Raw genomic sequence first — 11,838 nt, forward strand, 5'->3', positions numbered from 1 at the left:
GGTACCTCACTAACAAGCACGTCTTTGGACTGTGAGAGGAAGTCGTCTGCTTCTCCATCACTCACTAGAATAGCTCATGAGGGTGAGAACAGCAGGCATCGAGTGCTTTTCTCCTTTCCCTTTAAACCACACACAGGTGTTAACAGCACCACTCTGACTCCAGGCAGTTTCTCAGCTAAAACAGCCTCTTCACTATTCTAATGAGAACTGATACAGAACCAGCAAACATTTAGGCTACACACACACACACCCTGTATGAATCGCTCTGCCATGGATTTGACTGTAAACCACATTTTAATTAAGCACTTCTCGAGTTACCTCCTGTGCTGCCTGACAGGTGCTGTTAGTTATCTGTCACCACAACTGGTGGCCAACCCTGTGACTGAGGTTATCAAATGTAGGCTAGCAGGGAACCAAACTTTGTAGATGACGTCATTACCTGTGATCTGTTTACAAGTGGGTAAACAGATCGCTTGTGTGCCGATCAGTGCTGGAAACCTCAGCACACCGAGACATGTTTAAATATTGAAAGCATGGCAGGAACACTAAGGTCACTTCAGCTCTGCGCTCACATATGCAAACCACATGTTACCTTAAAACGAGTCAGCTCATTTATCTCATTAACATGTAGCACTGTTGACTTCAGCATAGAGGTGAATAAGAGAGTGCCGATGCTTTAAAGGACTTTCTGTACAGTAACAGGACAGGCATGAAGATAAAACGCCGTGTTTTCCTGAGCGGACGGATTCTAAAACGCAGAGTGAGAAGGGATAAAAAAAACAGAGTGCTCCTCTTCAAAAGCAGCAGCTGCAGAAACACAGCTGAGGAGAGGTTACAGCAGACTCGCAGAGCAGGGAGACTGATGCATTAAGAGGATTTTCAGGGTTTAAACTCTGACTTCAGTAGGCCGTGTTGTACCACCGAGTGGTCATGATTCTAAATCTGGTCAGGATGTCCAGTTTCTGCTAAAACTAATGACGGGATTTTCTTTCTGCGTGGTCTAAAATGTTTGGCAACCGCGAAGACGTCTCAGTCGGAGCTGCTGTAATAAAATGATTTTTAACCAGATTTTTTGTTTGGGATTTAGTTTACTCCAACATAGCAGACAGCTTTTCTTATTAAATGATAGAAGATAAAAATGTCTACATTTCTGTCAAACAAGGTAACAGAGTCATCGCCTTGAATAGACAAAGACCATTTGTGCCCAAAAGTCACCTCTCAGAGGCTCAGTGCAGGCCAGGAAAAAGCTCATGTTGTTGGCTCAGTCGGTTAGGATAACACAGCCATGACCAAAATAACTTCCAAGGAACCGAATCTGCACATTAACAGGGAAAAGCAGCAATGACACAGTCAAATCCTCCAAACACATTTCAAACAGATGGGCCACAAAAACAAAAATCCTGATTCTTTAAAAGTTTTTTTATTCCATGTTTTACACATTCGTGACCTTCTCTGTGTCTGCAGGAGGGAAGTGGTCGCTGCTCGACAACAGTGTCCTCAACATCACTGGCATTGAGTTCGCGGACCGCGGGAAGTACACCTGCATGGCGTCCAACGCGTACGGCAGCTCCAACTGCACGGTGACGCTGCGCGTGGTGTTCACCAACGGCGACATGGGCGTGTACTACATGGTGGTGTGCCTGGTCACCTTCACCATCATCATGATCTTGAACGTCACGCGCCTCTGCATGATGAGCAGCCACCTGAAGAAGACGGAGAAAGCCATCAACGAGTTCTTCCGCACCGAAGGCGCAGAGAAGCTGCAGAAGGCCTTTGAGATCGCCAAGAGGATCCCCATCATCACCTCGGCCAAGACGCTGGAGCTCGCCAAGGTGACGCAGTTCAAGACCATGGAGTTTGCGCGGTACATCGAGGAGCTGGCCCGGAGCATCCCGCTGCCCCCACTCATCATGAACTGCCGCACCTTCATGGAGGAGATCCTGGAGGTGGTGGGGGTGGAGGAGATGAGGCACACCTTCCTCAGGCAGGCTCCCGACGGACGCCGGCTCCCCTCCATCGGGGTGAGAGATGTCTTCACAATCCTGCAGGAGAGGGAGCGGGGACGCAGCGAGTCACCCGCCGCCGATTCCGACAACTCCTCCGATCACGAGCAGCCGCAGCACATCGCCATCCAGGTGTCGGTCCACCCGCCACTCGTTGTCGGCGGGTACAGCGAGGAAGCCGCAGAGCAGCCAGAGGCTACGGAGTCCCCGTCCCCGCCGCCGTCTTCTCTTCACCACAATGAGCAGCCCGAGGACACCGAGGAGGTCGCTGCCGCCGACGAACCGGTGGCAAGCAAGACCCCAACATGCCAGGTGTTCTACGAGAGCCACGTGTGACGAACTGTGGCGAGCTCCGGAGAGACGATACGTTACCCTGCTATGCATTTCCACTTGAAAAAGGTCCATAAACATTTGTAAGTTCACATTTTGAAGAGAAACAATCAGTTGTATTTATCGTTTGTGAACAATCTCTCTAAACCTCTGCAGGCTCATCTACTGAAAATCAATCAAAAGGAGACTCTGGGTGCTTGAATGTATCCGGGCGGAGGAATATCAGTGTAAATGTAACAAGCAAAGCATTGTAAACGGGCATTTCCTGTGTTCTTATTTAAAGAGTTGTGGGGATTTTTCAGTTGGTAGTTTCTTACAGTGCTAGGGGGTTTTTAACGACATACTTCAGAAATCTGCCTCAAGCTGCTCTGCGTGCTCTTGTTTTCGGATTGTGAAAGCGAGCTTCCTAGATCCACTCCAGAATTCACATCCAGCTACTGTCACAGCCTACAGATGCATGCCGGACTCGAGGAGCAATAACCGACAGTCTGACTGCTTACTCATGATTGTACAGCTCTCTGCATCTCTAACAACATGGAAGTAAGCGAGGAGAGAGAGAGCACACACACTGGGTGGAGCTTAGATCTGTTTCCCTTAAAATACTTTGAGTATTTTTATTATTACTGCCCATTTTGTGCTGTGATTTTTGTTTCTTAGTCATTTTTATCTTCTTACTAAGACTAGTGTCTTGTTTTCGCTTGAGTAGAGAAGAGCAGCTTCGCTTCCTTTGTGATTTTATTTTAATTTGACTCCTGACCCGATTTCTGCGTCTTCGTCTTGCTTCTGCAGAAGCTTTACAGTACAGTCGTATTTCTGCTGCATGTTGGGATTTTAGACATCTTTCTCTGGGACTGAAATGACTCCTTTTGTTTGGCCCTTCGCTTGGCTTACGGTCCAGTCTGTGGCAGATATGAGTGGGCGATGTTCTGCTTCTTCTGGTGCTCTTCGATGCTTCTCTTTTGTAGTGGAATAAAATGAAAGTGCTGTGCTTAAAATGATTCCACAGTTTGGTCTGATGTCTTTTTTTCATTATCAGTCATGAAGTTGGCATATTAAATGGAACTTATTATGCTCATTTCCAGCTATTACAGCAGCTTTGCATGATTCACAGTTCAAAGTAATCATTTATCACAAGTAACCCTGTATGAAATAAGCCATTATTAGCACCTCTCCATTTACACCAGTAGTTCTCAGCTTTTTCTGGTGTTTCCTTTTTCCCATCCATCCATCCATCCATCCATCCATTCGCTTCCACTTATCCTTTTCAGGGTCGCGGGGGGCGCTGGAGCCTATCCCAGCTGTCATAGGGCGAGAGGCAGGGTACACCCTGCACAGGGCGCCAGTCTGTCGCAGGGCCAACACACAGGGACAGACAACCATTCACACTCACTCGCACATTCAAACCTAGTGGCAATTTGGATTATCCAATTAACCTATCCCCACAAGCTGCATGTCTTTGGACGGTGGGAGGAAGCCGGAGTACCCGGAGAGAACCCACGCAAACACGGGGAGAACATGCAAACTCCACACAGAAAGACCCCGGCCTGATGGTGGAATTGAACTCAGGACCTTCTTGCTGTGCGGCAACAGTGCTAACCACCGTGCCACCGTGCTGCCATTTTTTTCCCCAACAAGCAAAAGGTTCCTGGTTCAATTGTAGGAGGAGACAAAGTCTTTGGGGTTGTATCAGAAAGAGCATCCAGTGTGACATGACAAAAACAAAACAAAAACATGGAGCTGTGGTGACCTCTTGTGACAAAAATGGAACAGTCATCTTACTTCTGATTGGCTGAGAGAAGAGAAGCTAAAGCATCAAGTGGCTGCAACTATGCCCTTTAATAATACACTAACAAGGCTTATTTTGAGCCATGACTCATGTAAAGTTACTTTAGTAGAATCAAGAATAAAAAAACTAAGATGGAAGTGGGAGTAGCTGACCTCCTTTAAAAGCTGAATAAAGACAAAACAAGTTGCATTGAAGTTTTGGTCCTTTTATTCTTTTTCACTGCAGTCCAATAACAAACCATTCAAGGTCTGCTTTTTCCTCAGCTTGAAATCGTATGCTCCCGAAGGCATTCATGTGAAGGGCGTTAATAATGCAAGTTAGACCTTTTTGTGTAATGGCTGTGGTAGCCATGGCTACGAGGCCGTGCCAGACACAGGTGATGGAGGAAACAGATCTCCTGAGGAGAGAAAAAAATAAAATAAGTCTCATTTCTTTCAGAATGCAGGTGAACAGCAGCACATTCATTCAAACAACAAACCCACAAACTGAGAAGCTGCACACAAAATGTTCACACAGCTAATCCGATGTTAATATGGATTTAGGTGAGAAAGCCCTGTTTGTTTCTGAGTCTGCAAGAGGATCAGACGCTGTTTTGGGAATGTAGGTGAACAGGGAAAGGACAGAGTCATGAATGATGGATGTGTAAGTGGATCGCTGTCAGGTCGCTGAGACACTGGGCAGGGACTGCTCACAGAAGCTGCTCCATCTCTGGGAAACCTGAACCTCTCAAACTCAACCCCATTCCTGCGTTTGGGACAACATTATAAGACTTCCTGTCTGCACTAATTAGCTTCTGCTAGTCTGAGGACAAGAGCTAAATCACAAAGTGCAGTGCGAATAAACAAATGTCTCGATCTGAGAGAAGCCTTTTCTGTTTCAGCAGCAGGCTGTTGCATTACACCTAAAGGGAACCTCAGACGCTTCAGTAAGACACAAGAGTTCATTTTAGGCTTGAAATCCTTTTTTAACATCACAAAAAAAGCAATTAATATCTGTTTTACAAACATGTATAAACAGATATTAATTAATAACAAACACATGTCAGATTTCTTGCAATATGACTGAGCAGTTGTTGAGAAAGCTGCAACCACAGAGATTATTAGGAGAGACTGAATGAGAGAGAAGATGTTTCATACTGTCTATGCACAGCAAATCATCAGTAGAAGAATCATCAGTGGAAACCTATTAGCTGTTTGTTCTGTCCTGCCACACACACAGTGTCAGCGTGTCCTTGGAGGAAAGTGGGGTAAGATGAGCCAGTGGGTAAGTAGATCCACCCTAAATTTAGGTGGCATTTCCTGTTTCAACTGGCTCTGGAGGAAGAACCTGATAAAGTGGATAACATTCTTTTTTAAACAAGATTTTCTTTACATCATCAGTTTCATATCAAATTCTGCTTTTATCTTAGATTATATACAGTAAAGTTATACCACAGCTGCCAGATGTGCCACATCTGTGTCAACAATATGGCAAATTATGGCTGTGGAGCAACATGAGAACAGAGAGTGAGTGCGTGCCTATCCATGCTAATGTTTCTAAGTGCCCGAATAAACAACGTGCAAAGCAGGGTGGAGAGTATTTGCACAGCATTTGACTACAAACAATAATGAAATCCTTACAGTGTTTACAGTAAGTGATAGCTCGGCCTGCAGGTTCTTCCTCTGGCAAAGACCACAAGATTGCAACCACAACTCCAAAGAAAACCTGATGACCTGAAATACAAAGCAGCCATTACATGAAAGGAAAAGAGACAGCAAATGAAGAGTTACACTCACTGGACAGTTTATTAGGTACCTTCATGGTCCATGTTGGCATGACAGCATCACACATCTATGATTTGAATCTCCTCTTCCTCCGCACCTCAAAGCTGCTCTATCACACTGAGATCTGGAGACTGCGGAGGTTGTTTGAGTTCAGTGAACTCATTATGTTCAAGAAACCAGTTTGATCTGAGCTTTCTGACATGGTGTGTTGTCCTGCTCGAAGCAGCCATCAGATGGTGCACTGTGGTCATAAAGGGATTGACATGACTGGCATTAATACTCAGGCAGGCTGTGGTTTTTAAATGATGCCCAGTTAGTACCGAGGGGCTCAAAGTTTGCCAAGAAAATATCCCCAACATTATACCGCCACCAGCCTGAACTGGTGATACAAGGCAGGATGGAGCCACGCTTTCATGCAATTGACACCAACTTCTAATCGTACCTTCTGAAAGTTCCAGAGACTCATCAGACCAGACGCCGTCTATTGTTGTCCAATTTTGGTGAACCTGTGAACTCAGTTTCCTGATCTTAGCTGACAGCAGTGGCAGCTGGTCTCCTGCTGCTGAAGCCCATCTGCTTCAAGATTCAACATTCAGAGATGCTCTTCTGCATCGTCTACTATGGTAACAATAGTTATTTGAGTTACTGCTGCCTGCCTTCAGCTTGAAGCAGTCTGCCCAAAATAAAATCCTCCAGAAAACTGCTGCTCACTGGATATTTTCCCGATGTGGGGAAAATCCCAGCAGTTTCTGTAACAATTAGACCAGTGTCAGTTTAAACTTCAGTAGGTCGTCTTGATCACGTCCACATGAATAAATGTGTTGAACTGCTGCCATGTGATTGGCTGATTAGATTTACAAGCAGTTGATCAGGTGTACCTGGTAACCTGTCGGTCAACAGGTGATGGGTTTGTATTTTATAGAGCACCTTTTTCTTTTTTGTAAGAATGAGTTTCTAGTTTAATGAAAAGGGTAAATAAACTTTGTCTTCGTGGAAACTATAAAGTTTTCTGAAAAGTCTGTCGAGGACTTTTGTGAGCTTCATGACAGCTAACAAGTGGAGCTGACAGCCTGACAACAAGCAAAACCTGCCGAGAACAAATCACACATCAGTCCACGTGTGCAACTTGAATCTTTTTTTTTTTTAATTTAAAACAAATTTTAATCTTTACAGGTTTTATTTTTAATATACAATCAAACAATTGTTGTAATCATACATGAAATTTATTATAGTAATGCACAACTCTATCCAGACTACCCATAAATAAAAAAAAGAGAAACAAAAAAAAGAAAAACATCGAGATCAGTATGAAACACAACGTTAGGCAACACCACAGGTAACAAAGACGATCCTGTCACACCACAGCAGGACAGTCACTGCAATGCAAAGACGGACACAGGAACACACACACCTCACTTCATTTCCCTTCATCGAGTGATGACGTTTGATTTAAAAAAAAAAAAAAAGGGGGAGCAGAGAGATCGGGGTGTGAAAAGCCTAAAGAAAAAACAAAACAAAAAAAACTTGTGCCAGGCACTTGGCAGACGTGGGGAGAAAAGAAAGAAACCTGGTGTGATTGAAAGCGACAGACAGTTGCAGCCAGATGTTCTGCAGTATTATCCTCTACAACCTTGAAAACAATGCAGGGCAAAAAGCACGCTTCATCCGAGGCGTTAGTGACATGTTAGACCCAACAAACACGCGTGGATTTAAGGTGGCGGCAGCTTTGGATCAGAGTACAAACTCTATATAAAAAGCTCTCAAACTCCAACAACTGTAGTGCAGATAAAGTTGAATGTTTTTTAATTACCGTCTGCTGGCTTCATCTTCTAAAACGTGACAATTTACAGCTTCACAGCCTCCGAACGTTGGGACGAAGCACGTTTATTAAAAACACTGAGAATCTGTGGATCAAAGCATCGATCACGGAGTGCTGATCAGTTGATCTCTCTTTCTGTCAGTCTTTGTTGTGTAAATGAGTTTGGAGTGTTAAACGCCACCTGTGGGGGCTCAGACGATCAACTTTTACATATTCTATAATTATAAAAGGCGGGCTGAAGGTACGTGAGTCATGTTACTGATGAAGTTACCGATCACTTAAAGCAGACTTTGGAAATGATTGGAGAGCAATAATCTAAAGGTCACATGGGGAGAAACAAACTGCGATTCCACAAAACTCAACCTTTTTCCCTTCCTTTTCTCTCTCTCTCTCTCTCTCTCTCACACACACACACACACACACCTCATTTTCACATGACCCAGGGAAGCAGCAGCGTGCCATGATGCGATCACAAGAGGCTGCCGTGTTTTCGGGGTGAGGAGCGTAAGATCATCCCCTCACTTCCGATGATAACCTGGCTGGAATGTAGTGGTGATAACGACACGCACACATGCACACACACTTCACAGGTAAACAAGGTAATCTTCTGCAGGACGGACAGCTCAGGTGTGCGCGGGGGTGAGGGAAGTGAGTTGTTTTTAATGTTGCTTTTTGTTTTAAACTTTATTTAAACGAGAGCCTGGAGGCTTCAAGGTCCCTCATCGCGTCCCTCATCAGCGGTTCATCCTGACCTTTGACCCCAGCCAGGCGGCATCCATCACAGAGGAGGGAGACAGTACAAGGGGGTGAGGCACGTGTAGAGTGCAAACGGGCGTAGCTGTACAGGTTTAGGGAGTCGTGTGTGTGTGTGTGTGTGTGTGTGTGTGTGTGTACAGCATGCATGAGTGAGGTGTCTGCGAGTGCAAAAGTGTGTGTGTAAAAAGTGCATTCCTTGTGTGTGTGCGTGCCTTCGACCCGTGACCTCATCGTGTCCTCGGCAGCCGGACGATGAGAACAAAGTCTCGTGTCATCGTCTTCTCCTCGGGTGGCCTGAAAGTCTCTGCAGGCCTCAGTCAGTCAGTGAGGTTCAGGGTCTACAGCTGAAAACTAAAAACGAACAAACAAAAACGGGGTCCGCGTGTCAGAGACTGGAGCCGTTCAGGAGGCACACCTCTTCCTCCTCCTCCTCCTCCTCCTCTTCCTCGTTGCCCCCTCCACCCCAGCCGTCCTGGAAAGAGCGGATCAGTTGAACATGATGGACTCTGGATCCTGATTTGCCATTTGAGCCATGTGACGAAGGATATCTTTTTTTGTGATAATACCAAGAAGCCGCCTGCAGAGGGAGACAAAGAGGGACAGAAGCATGAGGAGGTGGTGGCGGCGGTGTTGGTGGTTGGCAGCTGAAGTAAAGCAGGAAACAATAAAAACATCATGTTTTTGTTGGCAAAAACAGAGAATCGCATGGTTTAATTTTGGCTCTGGTATGACATTAATTATATGAATCTGTGTCAGAATGAGGCCAACAAAAGCACGAGTCCCTGAGGAAGCAAAAGTCAGCAGCAGGAGGTGGAAGAGGAAAAAGGCAGGTGAGAAACAGCACCCAGCTTCCCCCGCTTCAGACCCCTGCCACGGCCGTTTGAGATTTGCTGCAGAGCAAAAGGAGGAGCTGGATCCTTCAGAGGAGACAGGAAGCAGTGAACAGGAGTAAAGTCAGAGGAGCAGAGGAAGAGGCGGTGCCCATCACAGGAGTCGGGACATTTCTATCTTTTACCTTTTCTTTTTATTCAGTCCAATTGAAAGCTTTTGCAGTAAGATCAGACAGCAAACATCACAGTGATGTGCAAAAGTCTCCAGCCAGCATCACTTCTTTATATTTTGTTTCCAAGCAGTCCGGCTTTTGTATTTTTTAAAGTGCTCTTGAGCAACAGTTCTCCAGTCTTTTTTGAAGGCCTTTCAAAGTTTTTCACTCATTTTCAGTCCTTGTATTTGACCATTTTCACAGGAATGCTTTGTTCGTTGGGCTGCGTAACACTGGTTCATCCTTTGATATTTTACAGGTTCATGATGTGCCAGTCACAAAAACACATCAATTGCTCCGGTTCTTTAAACCTGTGAGAAATATTTCTAATGTTTGACATTTTTCAAAGTGCTTTCTGTAACATCATTTTCATAATACGAAGCCCTGAATGTCTGACAGGTGACAGAGTCCCCGTTGGTAACCAGGCGACAGTGTCACATTAAAGGGCCGTTCACACAGGAAGTGACTCACTTTAAAGCATCATTGGTTGCTAGTGGAGAGTCCAAGCTCCAGTTGCCAAGGTAACCCTCTAATCTGTTTACCACTCTGTCATATATCAATCAGCAGTGCACTTCACCCTCATTTCTAGTCGATCGCCTCAAAGATTAACTCTCGACAGACCCGCTTTGTGTCGCCAGCGGTTATATCGCTCGCATGAAGTCAGTCATCATGGGTCTGTGGAGAGGAACAACATTCTGACTCCAATTTCATTAAAAATGTAATCATGTTTATTTCAGATTGCTAAAAAACTTAATGGTGAAGGGTTTGAACTGTGTAGAGCCAGAAAGTCTACATCGCCCAGTCGTTGTACAGAAAAACATTCAAAATCTGTTTTTTTAGTGTGAAATTCCACATTTTAGGATTTATTTTCCCTTCCAGGTTGCATTTCTGATTTCTCTTTTCCTGAAAGTTTCCACAAAACACAGGTGACTTCAAGTTGTGATAAATTACAGCTCATTTCATAATCATGTTTCAATAGCGATTTCTGACTCCTGTGATGAATCCACCTCGCAGCACTACGGAGCACTTTCTCTCTGTATGACACTGTAAAGGATTTAGTCAGTCAGCTGGGGCCATTAAGGAATAACACGGCAGCTTTTTAAACATCGGCGATGCTCCTGCTGACTGCAGTGAGGTCAGGTGAAGAGGAGAAACAGCTGAGAGCAGTGAGAAGAAGAAGCAGTGAGCTATGTGACTCCTACAGAGCTCAAATCATGTAGAGCTGGGTCCAAAGAGCTCAGTGTGCTTTGTGTTAATGCAGTCAGGTGACCACAAGGAGTTCATGCGTTTATGATTAATCGTGATCTTCTGCTGCATTTTGACCCTAGAAGGGAAATAATTGAAAGCGAACCCAGGTCTGAGTGGGTGGAGCTGAGGTACCTGTGGAGGGCGGAGGTGTGAAGCAGCAGTCACACAGATCAGACCTGGGTTCCCCCGCCGGCCGATCAGACCGGCAGCAGAGGCTCGGGAAGCCAGGTGCAGATCAGAGTGGGTCAGGTGAAGAGTGACCACAATGTTTCCAGTTAAACCAGCAGTGACCTGCCCCAGCTAATTTCAGGAAAAAATCTGGGCCAGGAAGTGAGCGTAGCACCACCTGCACTAACATTACAACACATTAATAATAAAGCAGCCTGTAACTGTGCTGTACACCTGACTCTTCTCTGCGTGCACAGCAAGGTCATAAATCTGTGCTGCAGACCGTCATTATTCCTCTGGTGCTGATACACGAGTGTGCGAGCTGCAGTTTACGTGTGCAGCCATGTTAGCTGATAAACGAGCCCTCCATCCTTTCGTCCACACTCGGACGTTTCTAACGTCTGATACGATGGCACCAAAAATACTGAAGCTTCAAAATCTGGAAACAGAAGCAGATGGGTGGTGTCACAGTAGCTGATGTAGCCATGTGGCTTATTACAGATTATTATATCAACTGGAGCTTGTGCAAATGGTGTTTTTTGTGTGTTTCTAATGACAATATACACAATTTACTTATAATTTACTTTAAAAGTTTCTATTTTCCTTCCTATTGCTTCTAATAATCGTGCTTTTTTAACATTTACTCCAGAGTATATTCTAACACCTTCTCCATGTCTGCTGTGGGCCCACACGCAGAAGGCGGGACACTGCTGGCTCAGAGGAAACATCGGCAGGTTAAAGAACAGGATTAGTAATCACTTCATAAAAGGAATCATGTGATCATCGCACGCTAGCTACATAAGCTACAGCACTACTGGCACCAGTCAACACAACATCGTCACTCCACCACGCGCACTACCACTACAGGATGAGGGGGATTATAGGAATGAGTCGCATCACTACAGATTGCCCCCCTCCCTCCC

At 45.2% G+C, this 11,838-nt stretch overlaps 2 protein-coding genes across 11 annotated transcripts in view; one reads left to right on the forward strand and one right to left on the reverse strand.

Annotated features, from left to right (window-relative positions):
• Positions 1–3,331, forward strand: part of mfap3l (microfibril associated protein 3 like) — a 9,873-nt gene extending 6,542 nt beyond the window's left edge. For 3 of the 4 annotated variants that reach the window (XM_005751077.1, XM_005751076.1, XM_005751078.2), the window contains exon 3: positions 1,465–3,331. In XM_005751077.1, coding sequence (XP_005751134.1) covers positions 1,465–2,339 — 875 coding nt within the window. In that variant the 3' untranslated portion in view covers positions 2,340–3,331. The remainder of the gene's footprint in view (positions 1–1,464) is intronic. The other variant, XR_312226.1, reaches the window with a different exon arrangement.
• A 3,698-nt stretch (positions 3,332–7,029) lies between these two features.
• clcn3 (chloride channel 3) overlaps positions 7,030–11,838 on the reverse strand; it is a 40,988-nt gene continuing 36,179 nt past the window's right edge. For 4 of the 7 annotated variants that reach the window (XM_005751080.2, XM_005751081.2, XM_005751085.2 and 1 more), the window contains one exon: positions 7,030–9,034. In XM_005751080.2, the coding sequence (XP_005751137.1) occupies positions 8,843–9,034 (192 nt within the window). In that variant the 3' untranslated portion in view covers positions 7,030–8,842. Of the gene's footprint in view, positions 9,035–9,677; positions 11,355–11,838 lie in introns of those variants that run through there. The other 3 variants (XM_005751084.1, XM_005751086.2, XM_005751083.2) reach the window with 2 other exon arrangements.

The sequence above is a fragment of the Pundamilia nyererei genome, unplaced genomic scaffold (assembly GCF_000239375.1).
Source record: "Pundamilia nyererei isolate P.nyererei 1_Seehausen unplaced genomic scaffold, PunNye1.0 scaffold00298, whole genome shotgun sequence".
Lineage (NCBI taxonomy): Eukaryota > Metazoa > Chordata > Actinopteri > Cichliformes > Cichlidae > Pundamilia > Pundamilia nyererei.